Raw genomic sequence first — 23387 nt, 5'->3', positions numbered from 1 at the left:
GATCTCTACAGCAGTAGCTCGTTGGTGCCTTGGTTGAAGGATGGTGGTTGTACGGTAGACTTTGCTCCATTTCTCGGTCCTCGTCTCAGCTAAGGTGACTTTCCAGATTGGGATCCAGCCTCTGGAGTACCAGGATGATGCCTGCAAAATTTCAGATGAAACTGTGCTTAGGTTGACGTTGTACCACAAAATGGCACAGGACAACAGCCACTGGTGAATTGTAGGCGGTGGAGCATGCGGCTCTTCCAGGGAGGGCGCAAAATGCAGTTCGTCTTGGGACTGGTTAGGCCCATGAGTCGAAGAGAGGAAGTCCTCTGCTTCGGGGCTTACCTGTCGCACAGAAGTTGAGGTCGGGACTGCAGCGTTTACTCAGATGACTTTGGTGGTCGCTGGAAGTGGCTGCGGACATCCTTCTTCTTCTTCATCAGATCTTCAGTTCCAGTGGTCGACTCTCAGTTTCTGCTCAAGGACCCTTGTCTTTTATGCAGGAAAACTGTCTAAGCCCACTAATCACCAGACATACATTCATTCAAACTTTGGGGGTGGCTGCCCAATGGCGACAGCCAGCCTCCCAGCACAAACTGGTTCCAGGCAGGCACACTGCAGGACAAGGGCCAGAGGAGTTTTGGTCACCTCTCCCACTTCCTATCCTTTCAGGCACTCAGCGAGTCTTGGCAAGCTTTCCAAAGGAAGCCCACCAAAGACAAAAGACCCATCAAGACCCCCCCCCCCAGGCAGGTGGAAGAAAGGTCAAGTAAGAACATGTCATCATGAACATGGCTTAGAAAAATACAGCCACCATTCTAAGCAAATGGTGACCCCTGTATCCCCTAACGCATCTGCAAAGGCAGCCTACAACAAAAGTCCACAAAAAGTAATGCAAAAAGGTAGACTGCCAGCACTGACAATTTCATTGTCAGCTGAAATTTGAACCGTAACTACACATTACTGGAACAGTGAGAAAGGGGATACAATGATTCCCCTCAGCACTCCACATAAGGTGGGGTGTGCTGATATGAAATATAGGGGGGACAAAAGGGTGTCCCACTGCCCTGGTAATGTGTGTTAAGAGAGGTAAAACAAAAATCAAAGCTCAAGGAGCTTTCAGCAACACGACACAAAAAGTGCTGTGTGCTGCAATAATAAAATGTAGATACCAGAAAATATGGAGGAAGGTATAACTTCATTAAAAAGTTTCACAAAGAGATACAAAGGGTTCTCAAGGTCAGAGCAAAAGAATGAGTGAGTGTGGAAAAGGGCCTGCACTCACTCGGGACAATCAGTCCAAAAATCCAATAGTCCAGCAAATATGCATGTAGGCTTCATGTGATATCTGCGCTTCAGAATGATCATGCTAAATCCATGTTAAGGCAAGACATTGCGAATTACATCATAGGTACACCCACGTGGGTTTAAAGAAAGGCCAACAAACAGGTAATCACTCCTCATTGAAAATAACAATGGTCTCTTTTCATGCTTATCCCCTGAGGATATCCTAAAACTTGACAGGGTTTTACTATTCAGTAGAATGCCAAGGCCAGGCGGTATCCTTAATTAATATTGGTGTAAGTGTGGGCTGTTTACTAACATACTTTGGGCCTCATTAGGGGTTAGGCGGAAATTCAGTGGTAAATCCGCCCAAAAATATCCCTGAGGAATTACCGTTACCGCCACTTGGTCAGGCAGAAGTGGTGGTGGCGGTGTACTTTTTGACATAGTGGTAAAATTGGCAGTAACTAAGTTACCACCAATGTTACCACTTACCACCTAACTCGTAATGAGGCTGTTTGAGTCTGATTCACAATGGTTTTTCAATGGGATTTTCCCACTGACAAAAACACTTATTGAATCAGGCCCTTTATCTCTTGCCTCACCGCAGAGCGGTTCAGAGGATGCCACGCTGAGGAAAAGCACATGGATCATGCAGCGTACACCCAGTAGCAAGACGTACGCAATTCTGGTGGTTGTTCTTGGACTTGCATTGTGCACCCAGGTCCCGATTATGTGTTCAGCATCACAAACATGTTTACTTTCATTATTGTCATTGCTGCAACCGAGTGCCAGACTTCTCAAAGGCAGGCAGACATACCTATATTTCCTCCAATTTCATATAAACTTTGACTTGGTTCTTTGTTGCAGTCTGAGGTTCCGTTGCTAAAAAAAAAAAAAGGAAACAGTGGCATTTCATTATGGGCACATTTGGTTAAAAAAATATATATATATGTAGATATATATATATATATATAGATATATATATATATATATATATATATAAAACACCTAGATCTGAACAACAACTACATTCATTCATGCATTCACTGCAGGACACTATAATGTACCTGATGGGGCCAACCAGAGCATGGTCTCATCTTATGTTTTCACTAACCTTAATGACTAGGAACCATCATTAATTGAAGAGAGCACTAAACACACTGTGTCCCCTTCACTAGGTACCTTTTCTCAAACATTACTCCAAAACCATAAAACAATTTAGTGGAGAGACCACTTCTTTGTCCTGCATACTATTTTATTTGTAGAGGAATGCATAAAATGTCGACCTACCTGGTTTATTACTATTGGAAAAAACATAGTGGAACTTCGATAGGGACAGTCAAAAAATGCATATACAATAGACACACTAAACTTGCCAGTTATTTTCTTGAAGGGAAAATGCTGTTTGCTCCAATAACTGTAGCTCTTTCACTCAGTAGTCCTGGTACAAAACCAGCGGGTGCTCTGCAACTTCAACAATAATAACATGGCTTATTGCACCGCTCCTCAGTGTATGCCCCCTTACTTTTCTTACTGCAGTTTTCATAATAGTGCTGTCTTGCTACTGTTTAGAGTGCTGTGAAAGAATGAGGGTAGCATACAAAGAAAAAGGAACACATTGACATTGCTTCTCGTGGGCCAGTCACCTCCCTCTATCACCCCTTCTCCTTACTCTGCACTGAATTGAGTAAGCCTTGCTCTGACATTGACTGTGACGTGTATGTAGTGTCATTACTATGAGTGCAAATAATGCTTTTTCCTTGCTCGCCCAGCATCTGTGCTGCTAGCCAGGGTATGCAAGCACTGGATGACCCTTGCAAAGACGGGCCGAGGATTCAGGTCTAGAATAGCTGGCATCCACACTCTCCCAAATAAGGATGGCTTTTCGCAGATGCCAATCGTAAAGCATACAGCATCAGAAGATACCACACCCATTGTTCATGCCTCTATGAACTCTACAATATCCTTAAAATGTATAATTTTCTTATTTTTTCTGCCACCAAAACTCTTGTTTGACGCTATCTCCCCTCATCTTGATTACTGTTCCTCGCTTCTCCTCAGCCTCCCGGCCTATGCCCTTTCTCAGCTTCACACTATGTTTAATTCTGATATTGGTCTGCTATTTCTTCCTCATTTGTATATCTTTCCTCCATTATCTTTTTCCACTGGCCTTCCTTCCCAGCCTGTCTCCATGTTTGCTTCTTGTGTATTGCCTTTAAATGTGTCCTCGAAGTCCTTGCCCCTACGCATTTGTGGTCAGTTGTTTCTGTGTCCCTCTAAGCCCCCGCTTGTCCACTTGATTCTTCACCTTTTTTTCTACTAACTGTTCCTCGCCCTCCTTATGCTCAATCCCATATTTGTGCATTCTCCCACCTCACCCATACATTCTGGAATATTCTGCCCTCCTCTGGTCTCTAATCTTGCTTCTTCTTCAGAAATTCACCTTCTCCTCTCTTCCCCCTTTGATACAAATGTAATTCCATTTTGTTTGCCCACTTTTTGCTCATGTGCCTTTGTTAGTGTTTCTTTTGTAATGGCATACAGCGCCCGGGCAAGGACAGCTCAGGGGCAATGTGCTTGTCTTAGAAACAAGCCTATGCTAAGCAACATGGTTTTGGGAAAAAGACAGTGTCAAGCAGCACGGGTTCAATACCTTGCGCTCAGAGGCTGCAGTGTGGCATGACATCCGATGTATTTTTTTTAGGCGTAAGTACTTTATACATGTAGATATATAAATGTAAATAAATAAGTATGAAATATATAAGCTACTGTCCCGATATCAAAATTTACATTAGGTAAGCTTTTAATAGTGATTATAATAATATTATAATTAATATTAATTGTATTATTAAATGCTTGGACAAGTCACACTTCCACTGTATAGTATTGTATAAAGACAGCCTGCGATGAAAGTTCACAAAACGTTGTGTAAAAGGTAAGCTGCCAGCAGCCTAAACAGATAGACTTGTCACAGTAACCAAAGAAATGTACTGGAGAGTCAGGAAAAGTGACACATTGGATCCCCACAGCACTCCACATAAGGTGGGGCATGCTGATCTCTCAAAATTAAACACAGGTAGGATAACACTGCCTTGATAACATTAAGAGTTTGCCAAGTAAAGCAAAAACAATCACACAGAAGCTCTAGGAGCATCCAGTAACACTGCAGAGAAAGTATTGTGTGCTGCTTTAGTAAATTGTAGATGCCTTTAAAATTGGAGGAAAGCATCATCCTGCAAAGAAATACCAAGTAGAGGTCAAAAGGGTTCCCATGATCAGAGTAAAAGAATGAGTGAGTGTGGAAAAAGGATCCCACTCACTGAGGTGAATCAGTCAAAAAATCCAAGAGTCCAGCAAAATGTGCTGATGGACTCACAGGTGAAGAGAATTTCACACAAAGATGGAAATCTACTCTAACACATTTAATTGATGAATGAAGGAGGCATGTTTGAGTCATGATGTCGCAATGGCATCCTATTTTCTAGAGGGATTTGAATTTCTTTAGCAGATATATATTAAGAATATTGACGACCAAGTGGTGTGGGTTGTGGGGTGCATTCAAAGGACATGAAAAGCAGGATTTTTCAACACTGACACAAACACCGCTTTGCTTGTGGTTGCAAGTGAAAACTGAAGGTCCCTTTCACCTGAAAAGCAGGATTTTTAAATACTGACCACAAAAACGGCTTAACATGTGTATCTGCAGTTTAAATGTGAAAATATACTTCTGCTAACAGGAAAAATGCAAGGGAAAAGGACATGGTGCGTGTTGACAAAAAGTGATGTATATTATTTTTCACATACCAAATACCTATGACATTTGAAAAGCACTTTGTTTTCATGAAAACCCTTTTGCTGGTGTTGGACACATGCCACCACGAACTCCCCCACCGGAAAATTCGATCCTCCATCTAATTACAACTGCAAAAATGTGTGTCCTGTTAGAGGTGTGGAAAGCCCAGTGTTCCCCAGACTTGCTAGCTCTGAAGGCAGTTACTGCAGGACAAGTTCCCCTTGGCTGGAGCATGATTAAAAGGTGTGAGGACTGAGGGCTGCAACTTCAAAGAGCAAACTACCAACCTCAGAGAGACTCATAAAAAACCTCTGGTCAAAGGCTGGCCCAGGGAGACAGATGGCTGTGCTGGATGAAGCAGATCTCCCATTTGCTCAACATACAGATTTACAATTAATTTTAAAGGACTATTATAACTTAGGCCTTTTTCCCAGCAACCAGAAGGCGGATTGTCTTCATTTATGTAGCTTTTTTAGGTAATTTCCATGCGATTTTGGAGATATAAAATTAATCCACCAGGGAACTTTATTGGCCATCTAAGTTGTGTTTTTGGCTGATCTGAAAATGTTCCAAATGAGAGAGTTGGTGAACGGGTGGAGGTGAAATTGTGAATATGGGTAATAAGGTACAAATTCATAACTGTTATACTTTTTGTGAAAAGGGCAGAAAAGTGCCACATGGCCATGTAAAATGGATCAGACCTGGCTGCCGACTTATTTAATTCCCCATGATTAGTGGAATCAGAAAATATGAATAGTATGGCGGTTATTAGTAAAATTATAAAGTTTGCCAGATAACTAGATTTTTGCTAAAATGTGACATGAGAACAAATGGGGCTTGTAAATTAAGCTGCCATATTTCAGCTCCAGACCCCTAAACCAATCCTGACTGGGAGGCTGAGTTTGGGATGGGAGAGAAGGGTAACTATCCAATCCTATTTGGCGAACCTCTTGCAATGTACTTCCCCAAGATTGTAAAATTGGCTGTCTCATCGCTGCTATGTAAGGGGGACTGCACTAGGAGGAGGGGGCAGAGCTTCTGAAATTTACCATGAAAAGAGTGCTGCTGCAATTTACCATCTGACATCTGCAAGGAAACACCAAAGGAGATTGTTGAGAGTGCATTTGGGTGGAGCTGTCTATTTCTAGGAAGGCCTAAGAGCTGACTGGTTCCTATGGTGGAGAGCGGGAGGTCATCCTTTCAGAGTGGAATGACCAGACCCCTGCCCTATCTTTCCAAAGTGTCCTGACATGCAGCGGGCTGTCCTGAACTTTAAACAAAGGTTTTTTATGCAAGTAGAACTGAGCCCAGAGAAACCACAAGGTGGGGTGTTTGCTTGCCTTCAATCCTTTCCCCTTTTAATGGGCGGGGTGGGGGGCAAAACTTGGTAGCTCCTTAGCCTACTTAACTAAAAACTTTATTTTAATTAATTCCCCATTTGGTGGAACACTACAGGGTTATTTTTATTACAATTTCGAAACTAACAAAGCTCACTTCCCAGTGTGCGCTAAAAAACTATAGCCTATAATTTAATTGGGTAATTCTTTTTGTCCAGTTGACCCCGACTTCTTTAAGGAAGAGGGGTGTCTTTGTTCTTAAATCAGTCCATTTGTTTGGTCTAGATTCCCCTAACACAGGCATTTCAGTGGAGGGCAGTCCGAAATCCCTAATTCCCCAAATAATTCCAATTTTTCTGTCTGAATTCCCCAACACAGACCAAAGTAGGGGGGTCTGAAAAACAAACCGCTAAATCACACTGTGTTTATTTTAAACCAAAAGTGTGGTTGAAATCACACCTGCCATATGAATTTATACCAAACTTGAAACCCTACTGCTACCCTTTTAAGCCGACAGGAAAAGAAAATTGCACAACATTACATTTATAAATGTTTTGGTTATTGATCAGTTTAATTATTTCTTGATGTGAAATTTGTAGACAGTAAAGAATTGTGATTTCTATTTTTTTAACTAATTGGTGTAATTAATTTGAGTAATAAGAAGTTGATGGTGAGTCACAAAGAAGGTGGCTCGTGCAAGTCAGTGTGATTTTCCATCACTTTTAAGTTAAATAAATACAAATATGTTCCCTGTATATTGGTCTGGCTCTTGACTCATTGGTAGCACAGGGGGAGGGATCCAAGGGGCATGATGTGCCTCTGAAGTAGGACTGCAGAAGAAAATCTGTTAAACAGTTTGTTGCATGACACCTTGAGTGGGGCGGGAAGGAACTCCCAGTGTTGAGGGTGGTCTCTCAATAAACCATTACAGGGTCTAACCTTGAGAGGTCCCATCAACGGAACACTGTAACATCTATCACAAGAAAGGCTGTTCTTGAAGCAATCCCTAGTCTCTTCTACATACCGTGTAATGAGATGTTTTTAAGACCTTCATATTTATTGATCGTTCATGATATACCAACCCATTTTTTCATTTCTGGAGATAAAAAAATATTTTTGCATGCCTAAAATGACAAAACCTTTCACAGAAATAAGAGCTGCAAGCCCACTCACACTACAGTAACAGGAAATATAATTATTATAGGCAGATCATATCATTGTTCAGCGGTTGTGGTCTTCTCTGTATGTACTCAGACTGAAACAACCCTTATGGGAAGCATTTGTATTTTCTTAAAATGACACTGATTTCGGGACAATTAGATAGTGATAGAGGAAACCAATGAAAAGTCCTACACTGCCTTGCTCACCTGTTTTCGCAGTGAAAACGAGCAAGAATATCCTTGGCTTTTGTCCGACTGTTCAGCTGGATTGCCATGGAAACCTTTGAATGTAGTGGAGCATACACCCTTATCACCCCTTCAGGTACATCCATCTGCTGGAATTTCCGGAAAACATAAAAATAATCAAGTCTGTTGTTAGTGAGTGAAAATGCATACAATCGGTGGATACACGTACTGGGCGCCTCTGCATTCTAGTGTAGCAGTCACATCTTAAAACACAGTAGGTCACAACAATTCTTCTTACAAACAGCTTAGTTGGTCTATCTCTCTAACGAAACATCAACGCTGTAATAAAGCATTGTCACAGGATCAACACATACGATGTATATGTCAGGCGAAGGAACACTTTGGGCTAGATCCCAAACTGCACCCAAAAACTTCAAAATGTGCACTGGTGCCAGTAACTTGAAAATGTTTGGCCTCTGCCATTTAACGATGCAAAATTGTCCAGCACCAGTGCACTTTATGCAATCCATCACTTGTTGCAAAATGCATCAATTTCAAAGATATCTGCTACAAAACAACCACAACGATATAAAAGGACCTGTCGCCTGTCACATTCAACTGGCCATTATAGATTGATATCATTCCCGCACAAAGTAAAATGAAAGTCAATTAAGTTACTTTGAAGGCTACAGCAGTGGTGGCTGGTGAGTTCTTACACTGCACGGCATACATATTTCCCTCTAATGATTGTGAGTGACAAAGCCTATAGAGGTAGCTTCCAACCAAGCAAGGGCATTCCGGATGTTCTCTCCTGACACATGTTTTAATATTGCATTACACTTTTTCCAAAACATTACATGATATGATATGGCATTTATAACGCGCCTATACACAAGTGTTTCATTTCATGCAATTTACAATCGGTTTTGCAGAGTAACATGTAAACATTCATTCAATGCCAGGTCACCCTCAGCATGCAGGAGCATTTGGCAACAATTTTTTATCATATCTTTGCGCACAATGAATTCAGACTTGCCACATTAAAACTCGTCATAATACCTGTTCCCAGAATATGTGGCAGTATTCTGGTATTGATAGGATGCAGTCCCATGCAAGATGAGTTAATGTATGCCAGTTTTGCCAGTGTAAAACCACACTCATGTTGGCTATATGCAACAATGGCATTATTGCCACTGTAGGAAAACACGCTGATGCTGGCTGTCCCCAATAATGCAGCAAGCATGTAAGGTCTTATGGGAAGTCTCCATAAAATGGCACGACTGCTAGAGCCATAAAAGATTTCTTGTGACACCTACATGTACACCTTCTATTATTCAGGCTTGACCCTCCCTCCATGCAATCACTATCACCTCTCCCCTGACTCACTTACAAACACAGAACACATGCGCACCCCCCACTCACACACACATTAAGAGTGGGTCATACATAGGCCAGATATGTATATTCTTCCATTTTCTTCCCGGGGTAAAACAAACGAAGCACTTGAGAGAAAGAATACATACACAGAATTCAACATAATCTTAACAAAGACACTGGTCCACTAAGAGTTGCTTAAAACTCTGATTTATTTTAGGAATGGCCGAAGACCATAGTATCTCTGGTGGAGGTTCAATAGGTCAAATGCAAAAAATCTTCCATTTAACATGAAGGCTGTGTAAGGAAGGCATTGTATCAAACAGTAAAACAGATACAAGTGACCACAGTTCAATCAGGTTTGAAAAACGCCAATCTAATCCTAAATCTAAAGATGGGAGCAAGCAACGAACATCAAAAAATAATAAAGCAGTCCAGTCCTAGTCGAGTCTGTCATAATAAAAGGGCCTATACTAATAAACCTATTGCCAATCCTTACTTCTAAATACAAATAGTGTTGGAAAAAATGTTATATAAAATAAAAGTGTTCAAGAAATGATATGTTAGGATATTCAAGACATGGGCTTCCCTTCCCCATGTTTTCAGCACAGGACAAGGTTGCACACTTGAGCTTAGAACAATCTTTGGCTTCTCTAGCACGGGGATGCAGTTCAGATCTCAATAACAAGGCCTTCTGTGCCAAAGTTGCTTTATGATTTAAAGTCTCTTACTTCACAAGGCCTGATGCGAAAAACAAATATTCAACAGTTCCTTTCTTCTTAGGATTCTTATACACACCTTCTTGGATGATTTCTATTCAACCCAGATCCCCCTGCGCCACTTTAAACACAAAACCTTCAATTGATCTCCCTCTGCCGGGCTCGGCCCAAATTCACATAATTTTCCACACTTTCTCTATTTCATCGGAATCGAAGATTTTCAATTGTGCGGGGGATTTTGGTTGACCCATCGCATGACCACTTCGATTCACATTTATTTGTTCACTTTCAAATTATCTCCCTCTGCCAGGCATTGATCAAATGAATCTACTTTCTTCACTCCTCAACTGGATACCTTACAGAGACCTTCGAATGAGCAGCCACGCGTTGCCGGACCACTTTGTCAAAGGTATTGTAGCTTGTTCCAAAGTTCAATTACTCATCAGCAGTTTAATTTCATTTGCGCCTCTTATCACACGTGTTTTAACAATGTTCATTCCAGCGCTCGCCATACTATGTTGCTGCTTGCAACCTTGGCTTCAACACACACCAGCCTTGTATCAGTTTCCCCAACTCACCGGCTGTGTTGATTTCACTGACGCTGCTTTGTTCTTGGAGCCAAGGTCAGAACCACAGCGGCTGCTGATTCTTCCCGCCTTGATTCTTGACGTGGAAGAGCCCCGGGTACCTCCGACACACAATACAGGATTCTTTAGCTTTGTTTCCTGCTCTTAAGCTTTCTATTCTTCAGGTCTCATGAAAGTAATGGTTTGTTGTCAAAAATATCAAGCGAACTCCTTCCTTGCTATCCCCTTCTGTTTCGCTGTCTTTCGCCTCTTGTTAAACTGCCATCTTCGAACTGCTGTTTCCTCGTGTGCTTTGCCTCACTCAGAGTGTGCTCTCATGTTCCACCTTTTATCCGTGTGGGGAAGGTTAATGGAAGTCAGGTGTGTGTGATGTTAGTAATTGCCTGACCTCGCCTGACCATTGTATTGGGACACATCAGGTATACGGCTCGGGTGTTAGTCTGTTTTCCCTTATCCCGGGTTGTCCGAGAGAAAGTGTTTGGGTTGTAAAAGAGGGTAGGGGGGTTGAGTTCCTAAATATCCCACCTGGTAGGATGGGTTAAAGGTGTTATGAGGAAGGGGATACCACGTCTCACCATCCGGTGTCCCACTCCCCGAAGGCCCGTTACCCAGGTTATCCTCCTGCACTGGTCCACCCCCAGGATCCAAAAGCCACCTGGGATGACATATCCCCGGGGACTAGCAACAGCTGGTTTCTCACAGCTGACAGTTGTTCTCGCAGAGGGGCTCGTCAGGGGTATGCACAGGTTAGCAGAAAGCATAACAATCTTGCCGTAACTGTCTTTGTGTGAACTATCACTCTCTTGAACTTTCTGTTTTCTTGGCTGGGCTATTTGAGTTGCTTGAGTATATGGTGTCAAATAAGTTGAACCTTTTTCCTTTAAGGTGATGCCAGCTATAGTCAACAAAATACTTCCTGTATTGTTGAACACGGTACTTTGCATCATTGCACACTAATTCAGGCTGCTAATTGCACTCATGCACTTTATCTGAGTATTAGTAATGACAAGCTAAATTCTGCATTTAATGCTCACTCACTGTGATTATTTATATTTTGTTAGTTGCATTTTACCCTTAACAATTTTATGTTTGGCTGCCTTTTATATTGTTTGCTCTGAAAAGTGATGCTCAGCTGATTCAAATTGTAGTTATGGCACTCACCAATATTTAATTTTCTTTTATTTGCCAAGATGTATAATCATCATTCTGTTTTTTTATTCTCCCTTTGGACTACGTGTATGAGAATGTCTTCTTGTTTTATTGTCAACCTTTTATGCAAATTATGGCAAAACAAAGATTGAATATATGGTGGGTGTTAAGAAGGAATTTCTGAATCAACCTTGGGGGTGGATTCTGAGAGGCCACCCTATCATGGCAAACAGGAAAAGACATTGATGTCTAGTCAAACCAAATCAAGGGATAGGAGCAGAGCAGTAAGGCTTATACTAACTAGGGTGTGAGTGTGGTCTACGTAGGGCTACAATGAGACTCACACAGAAAACCCTAATAGTTCAAGTTAGACAAAAGATGCACAAAAATATACGACTATTTGTTAAGCCTTTGAATAGACACTAAGTAGTGAAACCCCCGGTAAGGGTATCTGGTCATTGCATCTAATGCCATTGCATCTAATGCCATTCCATCTACATTTTTCCATCTAAAAAATGGCCATCGAATGCATATTTTTTTGGGGAAAAGGGTCAATTTTTGTTTAGGTGCATTATAAAGGGTAAAAAATGGGGGTTGGGGAAGACCCCCCCCCCCAAAAAAAAATCCTTTCCATGCACATTTTTTAGATGATAAAAATTAGATGCAAATGCATGTCGATGCAAAGAATTTGATGCAATAACCATAAACCACCGGTAAGTATTAGCAAAAAACGACCATCATATACATTTATGTAAAAAGGTAGCAGGCACCCCTCCCCAGAAGAAACATGGCATGATAACCTGTTCTGTGTTTTTTTTCCCACTTTGAGAGTCCGCAGCCATTGCTTTTTGCTCACTGTACTTTTCACAAAGAAGGAATAACCATTTGCATATCAGTCTTTGTCCTGCCCACAAGGGCAGTCGAGCACTAAAATACCTGGCAAACCTCCTTTGAAAAAGAGTACCAACAGCAACCCCAGACATGTGTTTCAGCCGTGGTGGGCCTCATCAGTGAGGTGGAGCTGTGCCTCTGTGAGCACAGTGAGCAAAAGATGTTGCTTTTGTTGCTGTGGGCAAAACATGATGGATGTGGACTCTCAAAATGGGTAAACACCACAGGACAGGTTATCATGTCATGTTCTTTCGAGAGAGTGGCGCCTGCTGCCTTTTTTGTATTTTTGCAAGGAAGTTGGGGTTGGTCACCTTAAGTTACCTGGGGGAACCCAAACGTGGATCCCTTGCTCACTGTGCTCAAAGAGGCACAGCTCCACCTCACTGATGAGGCCCGACTAGGCCAAAACACGTGTCTGGGGTTGCTGTTGGCACGTTTGCTCAAAAGGAGGGTTGCCAGGCATTTTGGGGCTGGACCGCCCTTGTGGGCGGGACAAAGACTGATATCCAAATTGATATTCCTACTTTGTGAAAAGTACAGTGAGCAAAAAGTGATGGCTGCAGACTCTCAAGGTGGGTAAAAACCACAGAACAAGTTATCATGCAATGTTCTTTCTAGAGAGGGGCGCGCCTGCTACCTTTTTTTTGCATATACATTTATACAATCACTATTGGGGGTTCTGCTAACAGAAAACCAACACATTGCCTTTAAGACAGTTATGCAATCATTAGAAATGTTAAGAGCAACACTTTAAGTAACTGTCTATGGTAAAGCAAGTGAGAAAACAGAGCAAATAGCCATTTAGAACAAGTTGGAGACAGAAAAGTAAACTGATATAAAACAGGTAGAACACCCACAAATAATCCTAAAACAAGGTTCCCAGTTTTTAATAAGTCCAACCCTATTAATAATTGGGACCTACTGCCCAAAGGTCATCAGTTCCTCGATATTTACTTGGCAGGATTGTTTACTATGTGATTTGCGAACAAGAGTTGCCAAAGCCAACAGTTGTGAGTAAATGTTCCAGAAGTTGAATAAAAAGAGTTATGTAAATTTGTAAAGTGCACGTCCACCCAAAGGCATCTTGGTGCTACGCAGAGTCCACTCAACAGCTCAAACCCTCTGTTGCCCCTTAGATGAACAAAAGCATCTTTGATGATTGGCAGAAGACTAAATAATCCGCTGTCGCCTGAAGGCAGAGGGAAAGGGAACACCTAGCTGCAGTGACAGATCTTAAACAGGCATGGTAGAGATAAGGTCATAACTTTACATCCATGCTGCACCAGGGGCGCAGGGGAAGGTATGCAGACTCACTCCCTGCCTTACTCCGATTTCTTCAGCAGCCACTGCAGTGAATCTTGAATCTGCACACCTCATCACCCTGGACACAACAAGATGAAGACCTCCACAGGACAGGAAACCTCAGAGGACCTCCAGGACATGAAGAAGGCGGGTTGCAGCGGCGGTCACCAAAGTCAGGCAGCAATAGGTGCTAGGAAAGTTTTTTTTTTTTTGCAACTTTCTCTACACAGTATTGAAAAGAACCCATTCTGACCTCACACTTTGAAGGAAAGTAAAGATTCATGTCCCTTGCCATTTGCTCACGTTATGGGAAAACTGACTAATCCGTAAGACTGTCTGTACTAAGAAACTTAGTTTTTCTTTTAAATTCTTGTATTTTTAGATTGCACACACCACCTTGCAGTGCAGTGCAATGGAGATACTTTTGTATCAGACTAACGTTTTACACATGGGATTTTTGATTACTTTAATATGTGCATAAAGACAAACTGGTGGCAGCAGTTACATTTTTACCATTTTTGCTTTATTTTTTATGTTCACATTTGTGTTTACTGTGTATGGCCACGAAACGTGGCTAGAGTCCTAAAATGGCTGTGACACGAGATTTTCACTTGTTCCTTGCCATTTTGTACCTTCTACCTGCCTTCTCATGTCAGAAAATCCCATCTAAGGTCTTTTACATGCCCGGGAAAGCTGCTGCTTTCGCAGGCTAGTGAGCATTTGTGTATGTGTGGCCCATGAAGCGGGTCCACATCCCTGGTGCCACAAAGTCTGCTGCTGAGGCAGATGTGAAACCAGTAGTTGTCCTTTACAGGACCATTTCTGGCTGTTTGAATGGTGCAGATCCTTTCCATTGGTGGGCTTGGACTTGCTTTCAGCTCCAGTCTTGAATAAGAGGAGGACTCCTGCAAACATTCTTCCAAGTTACGTTGAAACCAAGAATCCTTCAAAGAAAAGCAGATCGTTGATGACCCAAGAATGACTTCTGCAGTGTGCCAGCATCTCCTCCAGTGCAAGCCCTGCACCTCTGCAAGATCTCAGAAGGCCCTCATCAGTGCTTCGACCCCTGGACCAGTGGCACTAATTAGTTGCAACAAGTTCTTGAAGATGCATGCCCCAAGAGCTTCCAGAGGTATCTCTGGACTGCCCAGTGGACTGACCAGCTCCCTCTTGGGCTACTTCGCCAGAATCATCACTGTTCCACATTCAAGCCCAGAATTTTGGGGGTCACCAGGTTGTGCCATACGTCACATTCTGCCAAATTTCCAGCTACCTAACATCAAGGGAACCTATCCTGGAGCTGCTTCTTTGACCAAGAGTGGAAGAATGCCTGTCATTGCCTGAAAACGATGATTGTCACTGAAACTCACATTTCTCCATCCTGTGAGGTGACCTGAAAAGGTCTGTATCACAAAAGTCGGCATTTCTTCATCGAGTGGGCTTGCATCTTGCAGTTGCACCGGACCGGATGAGCACTCAAACCTGCAAAACCTGGGCACCTCTCACCTGAACAAACGACAAAAGACAGCGCTCCCAGCGACCCCAGATGATCCATTATGGCCCCTGGGAAAATCAGAGACAAAGGGTAACTAAGCATACCTGCGCCTTTGCGCCCCACCTATCTTCTAAAGGATAACATTGAGTGCCAAGCCCTTTTACCTATTACTTACACTTAGCTGTCGGATGTAGGTCAGGAATCCTGCCCCCGGGTTAGCATTCGGTCTGGAACAGAGAGGAGAACTTACCTGTCTTCTGACAAACAATTTTGAACTTTAAAATAGTTTTTAACTATTTTGAACCACCACCACTTGCCCATTGCATCCCTGTAGCAAATACCTTCCTGAAAGAAGCTCTGTATTGGAACCTGCGACCTTTGGGCACTAATCCCCATACATTTTAGGACAAAGCGAAATGTAGTAGTGGCTAGTTCTCATCATTTTAACTACATCTGAGTTCTTACCTGTTTCCCTCGGTTAGTTATTTAGTGATGTAAGTGAACCTACTATTGAAGGTATATATTTGCTTTATATGGTTTTGTGTGATATTACTATCTGCTAGTATAATTTCTTGGTGTGTTCTTCATGCGTAAATAAATAACTGTATATTTATAACTGACTCGCTAAGCTGAATTATTGTGTGTTATTCTGTGAAGAATCATTGGGGCCCCTGACCACACCCACACTCTCCTGAGACTAAATCTTGACCACTCTCCACTCTACCTTGATTGGGTTTTGGCTAAACTCTCAGAGTCTCCCTGGTCACCAAAACTAGCGTGGCCTCCTAAAATCTGCCCACCCGGGTTGGTTTTAGAAATCCATCTTAACAATAGGCGAGCGACATAATGTGAACGAAGGAGCAGGCCATGCACGGCTTCTCTTCGGTCAGGAAGGCGGAAGCTGCAGGAGCAAGCATCTTGATACACATGCTGAAGAACTGTAGAGTTCCAAGGATGAAGTCGGAACAGTGATGGCTGTAGCAAAGTAGCTCAGTAGAGAGCTGGAAAGTTCAATGGGTGGTCCGTGGACCCTTCTGAAGGCTCAGCAGGCACAGATCCTCGAGCAAGGGTCAGAATAGGTTGCTTCCAACAGTCAAGGGGTCGAAGCACTGACAAGGGACTTGGGACCAAGAGAGAGGAGCAGGGTTTCACCGGGACAGGTCTGTAGGCAATGCGGGTCAGCTGAAACAGTCGTCCTCAGGTCGTTATAGGGGTCTTGGCTCCAACGATGCTGCAGGAGTCCTCCTTCTATCCAGGAGTTGGCCACAAGTTCACCCCCAAGTCCACAAATGCTAAGGATCTGCATCATTCATACAGACACACTATGGCTTGGATGTGGACTGGGTCTAGAGAAACCCATACCCCACATCCAACCACACACAGGGTGCCACCTTGCCCAGGGAAAGCAGAAGATTTGCCCAGGAAAGGGCTTTCCATATGTGGCAATTCTAGACCCGAGAGGGCATGTAGAAAGCAAAGGTACAAAATGGCCAAAGGACAGGCAAAAAATGTTGTGGCACTGCCATTTTAGAATATGTGGCACTCTAAAAGGCACTATACGGTAAAATGCAAAAAAACACAAAGAAAAATATTTGCTGCCACCAGCCTATCCTAGACACATTGTGACTGCAACAACAAAGCTGCAAAAGAAAATGCCACAAGTATATAAAGCATCCAAACTGCACTTCACTTTAAGGTGATGTGTGCAGCTTTAAAAATATAAGAATTCCAATAGGTGAGATAGGGTCCCCCAGTACTGATTGTATTAGGGACTGATCGGTTTCCCCATAAAAGTAAGCAAAAGCAAGGGATTAGGGACTGATCGGTTTCCCAATAATAGTAAGCAAAAGCAAGGTAGACAAAGCTGACAGCTTTACGTACCTTCAAAAATGTGGATGCAGACAACACCACAAAGAGAGGGGCCCATTGAAGTCTATGGAGGAAAGGAGCAAAAAGAAAATCTTTCATAACAGTGGGTAAGACCTCCATCCAGCATCTTGGGTCGAAAGAGGTGTTAGTATGCTGGACCTGTGTCAAACATTGAGTCTGACCTGCTTCACCCTATGGACCACCAGAAAGGTGGCCACATGATATTTCTAATTGTTTCTCAGTAGGCCGCTCATCACTTCCCTGCTTGTGGGTCCTAGCTCTATAAAAAGACTCTGCAGGGTACCCTGTGTACTGTTTCCAGGACTTGCATTGTGTAGCAGGCAGCTTCTTCTGGCCCCCAGAGTATTCCTGTCCTCTCCTACTCATCGGTCCAATGTTTCCTGACCAGAGAGGGGTGGGGTCAGGGTAGAGGTAAGAGACCCCAATATAAGAAATTTAAGGAAAAAAAGGAACAGATTTGTGAAAATTAGGTTGTTAAACTCAAGTTTGTGAATGAAATAATTGTGAAAAAGAAATGGATATCTCAAAGCCCCATAATCACCAAACTATTTAGAAGGTATCTATGTTTTGTTTAAAATACAACAAGGCAACATAGAATCTTTGCAATATATATACCAAGACCAAGTTCTTTAATATTTATAATGTGAATACTTTAACAAAGGGGCACAATAGTCATAACTGCCAAGATTCCCCTTGCTATGCATCCAGTCTTGGCTGCAGCACCAACAAAGGACATGATTCGTCCGGTCAATCTTCTTCAATTCCTGGAGTCCTGCGCTCTGGTGAGGGGACTTGAATGGGTCTAATTGTGTCTCTGGAGGTACACCTGGAGCTCAGCAAAAACTTGGACGGATTTGGCTTTGGCAAAACATTGTACTAGAAATGCCTCGGAGGTCTCCTGGTATTTGTGGTCTGCAGCTGTGAAAAGGTACAGCACCTCAGGAGATGGCTCAGATTGTAGTTCGTATCAGGGCTGGTTGGTCCCACCAGCCAAAGGGAAGGAGTTATACTCTTTGGAGCTCCTCTGTCTCACAGAAAACAGGGTCAGGACAGCAGTGGTTGTTTCATGGTGTTGCAATGGGTCTGCCAGCGTCTCTGGTCATCATCTTCTTTGGTTACTTCAGTTTCCAATGGTCGACTTGTCTTTCCCCTCAGTAACCTCACCTTTTATTCAGATTCAGCACACACTTTTCTGCAATCCCTCTCAGCAGTTTAAAGAAAGGGGTGGGTGGCTGTCCAATAAGGACAGCCAGCTCCCCAGTGGGCACTGGTTCCATTTAGGCACTCAGGCAGACAAAGGGCAGGAATGTGATAAACTCTTCCCACACTTCCTGCCTGCCCAGACACACTGGGACCTAGGCAGGGACACTTAGGGGTTTCCGCCAAAGGCAAAACACACACACAGACCTCCTCCTCCCAGAATGGTAGAAGAAGGGCTAACAAAGAATAACCATGCTTGTAATGGTGAAAAAGAATGAAGCCACCAAGTTAGTACTTAGGTGACCCTATTATGCACAACCGTGACTGTGAACACAGTCTGCTGGGAAAAATAGCACAATATTTGGTAGAACACGTCCACTTTCACCAGCCATAACTAGAAGGTTGTCTCTGTGACGTAAAGGTCACAGGAGCAGAGAAAGGGGGGATACATAAGGTGGTGTGTGCTAATCTCTCATAGTGTACCATTTTATGAGGGATACAAAGTATCCCTCAATACTTAAGAACTGTAGTTACTCGAGGATGAAGAACAAATCTCAAAGGAGAACCCAAAGGGTTCCCAGCAACACTACCCATAAGGAGCTGTGGCCTGCAAAAGTTAAACACACATGCCTTAAAGCGATATTGAGGAAAGTAGACTCTATAGTAAAAGTGAAACACAGAGAACAGATTTCCAAAAGACATAGCCCATAAGAATGAATGAGTGGAAAAAGGCTCCACTCATTCAGGATAGAAAGAAACAGGTCCAGAATTCCAGCAAAAAGTGCTGGGGGTCTCACTAGGAGAGGAGATGATGCATAGAAATGATAACAATGCTTAAAAAGAAAAGTGAATAGTAAGTGCTGTTGGATAAAGGGCTTGGACTAGAAGATGCTGACACACATGTTACAGGGCTACTTGGCAGCTATAGGTTTCATTAAACTGGAACACCCATATTTCTACTTTGGTGTACATATCTAATAAGAACAAAAATGTAGAAGAAAGATTTGTTTAAATTTTTTATAAATGTATTATTTTTCTAACCATTTCGTTTGCTTACATTTTGAACAAATCTGCAGGCAAGTTTACAGTGAGTCATTAAGGTGTGAGAAATTATGGTTGAATCTCTACCATGGAATTTTAATTTGTCAAGGAGACAGCGCAAGAAGGGATCATTTATGCTTAAAGAAATGCATGACCTCTGGCAATGATTGTCATTGATTATCCTCCCTTGCCTCGTGGCGCTCTGAAACACTTATGTATGAGCGCGATACAAATAAAATATCATATCATATCACATCAATGGCACCAAAAATGTATGAGTCTAGAGTTTTTGGTTTATCAGCGCGAATACACCAAAAAGTAAATGTTTGTGAATTAGGACATTCATAACTCTGCTTAAGAGAAGTACGCACGAAAAAGCAAGGACAAATAATGTCTTAACACTAGTACAAGTCAACCTTCAAGAGCAAATTCTGAAGATTATTATGCTTTTACAGTGAATCCAATTCGGATGCAGAAAGGTCTGCCAAGAAAAAATAAACAAAATTATTTTAATATGTTCAAGAATGTCTTTCCCAAATATTGGGTAAGCACTGAATAACATTGGCTCACTTTGCAGGGGTTAATGGTAAAGTAGAGGGATTAGCTGAAATGTAAAACAGATTGCTCACTTTACCTTTTCTTAGGGCAGAGGGGTTTTCTTTCTACAATAATAAGTGATGTACGTTTTTTTATTTATGAACTTGCTCATGGTCGTTTATGGCACGACTGAGATTTGGGACAAACTTCTTTCCTTGTCTTATTTTAGATCAATGGGGATTTCTTAGTACAATAAAAAGTGATTCTTTTTTTCTGTTTTACTGTGACTTGCATCGGATGTTTTTCTAAATATGCGCATTCTGAAAAAATGTCTGCAATCGTTAACTGAAATACTTTGCAAACTTTGCTTAATGTACTAGGATACTGTAAAACACTGTCTTGATTTTGTTCAGTACTCTATGTATACAATGGTGCCCTGCCACTATTGGTGGGCGTGTGCAGCCCAGTCGCTTGAGTGTCAAGCATCCACCTAGTCTGAATGACAGGCAGCACAGCCCTATGTGTTTTATTTTCACGGGGTACTGTGCTGCCTGCCTCTCATGTAGGTGGCCACTGTTTGGATATATTAATGTTCAGAGTGAAAACCGTGTGCCATCAGGAGAGCACACTTGTCACACGGTCAGACCACTATGTGGTCATTTTCGCTATCCCAATGTGGCACACACAATATGGACAAACCACAGCTGCTAATTTTCAATTGGTGCGCAGCAAACATAAAATGGATACCATCACAAGTGCTCAACTACTTAATGGACTGACTGTCCCTCCTCCTAATTCAAAATGTTCTGAGTTATATCAGACCTTTATGTCCAGTCTAAAAAATAATTGTGACACTTGTGCCCCTTTAATAAGTCCCAATAAACAAAGAAGCAGGAATAATTAGTTGTCCAATGAATCATTGAGAACTTTGAAAAAAGATTATTGTTGGAAAGAAAATCTATGGTTAAAGACCAGGTCACCTGTAGACCATTTAGAGGCAAAAATAGCATTAAAAGTGTATAAGAAGAGTCTTGTTTTAGCTAAAGCCGCATGTCTTCAAAAACAGATTGATCTTGCCCAGAACAGACCAAAAGGTCTACTGACAACGGTAACAAATGTTGTGTTTCCGGCAACTATCTCCCATTTTTCTCCATCTTTGTCTTTGGTAAATGAATGTAATGTCTTTTTTACGGACAAAATTGATCTGATTAGGAAAGAAATTGATTCTCAGCTTTCTACTCAACAAGTGATTATGTCAAATAAAAAGAGGACTGTTATGGAAGATGAGACGTTTGCCATGTTCGTTTTTAGACCTGTGAATTTGAAAACAGTCTCCAACCTCATGTTTAAACCAAAGCCCATTAACGACAACTATGACCCCATCCCTGCCCATCTAGCTAAGAGACATTGGGTGGCCTTAAGTGGGCCTCTCTTGTCCGATATAACTCAGGGGCATTTCCCAATGGAGCTGAAAAAGTCATACTTTACGTCTCTCTTGAAGGAAAATACACTGGACCATAAGGTATTTTCCAATTACCGTACAATTGCAGGCCTGTCCTGGACATCTACAATCCTGGAAATAATTGTTATGGTGCAATTGCAGAATTTCCTGGAAGATCAAGGGATACTGGATATGTACCAATCAGGATTTAGGCCAGGACATGGGAAGAGACGGCCCTTGTGTCAGTCTTGGACGATATCTTGAAGGCTGCTGATGAGGTTGATATTAGAAGGCTAGTCATGCTGGACTTATCGGCAGCCTTCGATACAGTTGATTTTGAGATTCTTATTTCAAGACTCTCCACAGTTGCTCAGGTGTCCAAAGAATCATTGACATCTTTCTTTACTAACCTAACCTAGCAAGTTGAACTGGGCCCATTTACCATTTACCCCGTCTCCTCTGCTATTTAATGCTTATATGTGCCCTTTGCTGGATATCTTTTCAGAATTTGACCTGCATTACCATTCCCATGCCAAAGACATGCAGATTTACATTGGGCTAAAATAACCTGTGGGAGCAAAGGACAGGGTGCTATCTTGTGCCAGTAAAATAAAACGTTGAATGCTGGACAACAAGCTCCAACTAAACCCATCAAAAATTGATATTATAGTATTTGGGTCTAAGAAAAAACTGGCTAACATTTCACAGTGTGTTTCCTCCTGCCCGGGCTCTTTGAGGTCCCAACATCATTCTCATCCAAGATAAAGAACCTGGGATGTATTTGGCAGGCAAATTTAAGCTGTAACTTGCAGGGAAATGAAATCGTTAAAGCTGTCTATTTTCACCTTAAACTGCTAAAACTTCTGTTACCGCTTATTTCAGTTGAAGAGCATTCCTTGGTAGTTGGTGCACTAGTAAACTCCAGATTAGACTATTGCAACACCCTACTGATGGGGATTGCAAAAGGCCAAATTCAGCATCTGCAGGTTGCCCAAAATGCAGCCGTTAGGCTGGTCTACTTACTGCCTAGATGTTTGTCCATTCCTTTCGGAGGAACCTTCACAGGTTACCGGTACAGCAGAGGGTCCTGTTTAAGACCCTCTGCTTGGTATTCAAATGTCTCCAAGGGACTGTCCCTACATATCTTTCCTCACAGATTATTCCCCATCATCCAGATCGCTGTCTTCGATCTCAGGACAAAACCTTATGGTTGTCCCAACATCAATATCTGTCTTGTGGGATGATGGATGTTTCTCCTGTGCAGGTCCTCGAGCTTAGAATTCGTTGCCATATGATCTTTGGAAAATCAAATCCCTTTGTAAATTTAGAAAAACGTTGAGGACCTTTCTCTTTGAATGGCTGTTCTTGACAATCTGGCTTCCTGTTCCTATTATTATACTATCTCCACCTAGATGCAATGTTTGCTTGATTCCAAAGGATCTGTGCATTACAAATGTAAAAATCAAATCCTGGTGGCGCGGGTGTGTGTGGTGGGTGCTTGCAGGTAAGTTCAGTATTTCTTTTTAAAGTGTGTGCATGCATGTATTGATTGTTGGCATGTATGTATGTATTTAGGTGTTCGTTTTTATGAATGTATGCATGCAATGAGTTGTATCAGTGATGTGTGAAAGTGTTTGTGTGTGTAAGCCTCCACCCCTAAATGTAGGGGTCCCAATGCACAGTAACGTGCATCACAGGTAAATCGAAAATGGCAAGTGAAGTTTTATTAGTAGCTAGCTGGCCTACATTGAGCATAGGCCAGTCTAGCCACGCAATAACACGTTTGTAAATTGAACATAGACCAGTCTAGCCACATAATAACACTTTTGTTTTCTTTATTCTTGATTCAGAGTTACTGAGCATCAAAGGTAAACCAAACATTCAATGTCGGCCAGTCTAACAAGATAACACTTGACATATGACCTTTTTAGTCTAACATCACAATAAATATCAATTTGTCTTACACTTCCTATAAAGTGAGCTGATTAAAATACATCTTTAAATCCTCCTGAT

At 42.2% G+C, this 23387-nt stretch overlaps 1 protein-coding gene across 4 annotated transcripts in view; it reads right to left on the bottom strand.

Annotated features, from left to right (window-relative positions):
* ARHGAP28 (Rho GTPase activating protein 28) overlaps window positions 1-23387 on the bottom strand; it is a 1312783-nt gene that overhangs the window by 4308 nt on the left and 1285088 nt on the right. For 3 of the 4 annotated variants that reach the window (XM_069620694.1, XM_069620692.1, XM_069620695.1), the window contains 2 exons: window positions 7770-7897; window positions 2090-2154 (listed from right to left, as the gene is read on the bottom strand). In XM_069620694.1, the coding sequence (XP_069476795.1) occupies window positions 2090-2154; window positions 7770-7897 (193 nt within the window). The remainder of the gene's footprint in view (window positions 1-2089; window positions 2155-7769; window positions 7898-23387) is intronic. The other variant, XM_069620693.1, reaches the window with a different exon arrangement.

The sequence above is a fragment of the Ambystoma mexicanum genome, chromosome 5q, assembly GCF_040938575.1.
Source record: "Ambystoma mexicanum isolate Mex_15411 chromosome 5q, UKY_AmexF1_1, whole genome shotgun sequence".
NCBI lineage: Eukaryota > Metazoa > Chordata > Amphibia > Caudata > Ambystomatidae > Ambystoma > Ambystoma mexicanum.
This window is presented reverse-complemented; position numbering and strand designations above follow the sequence as displayed.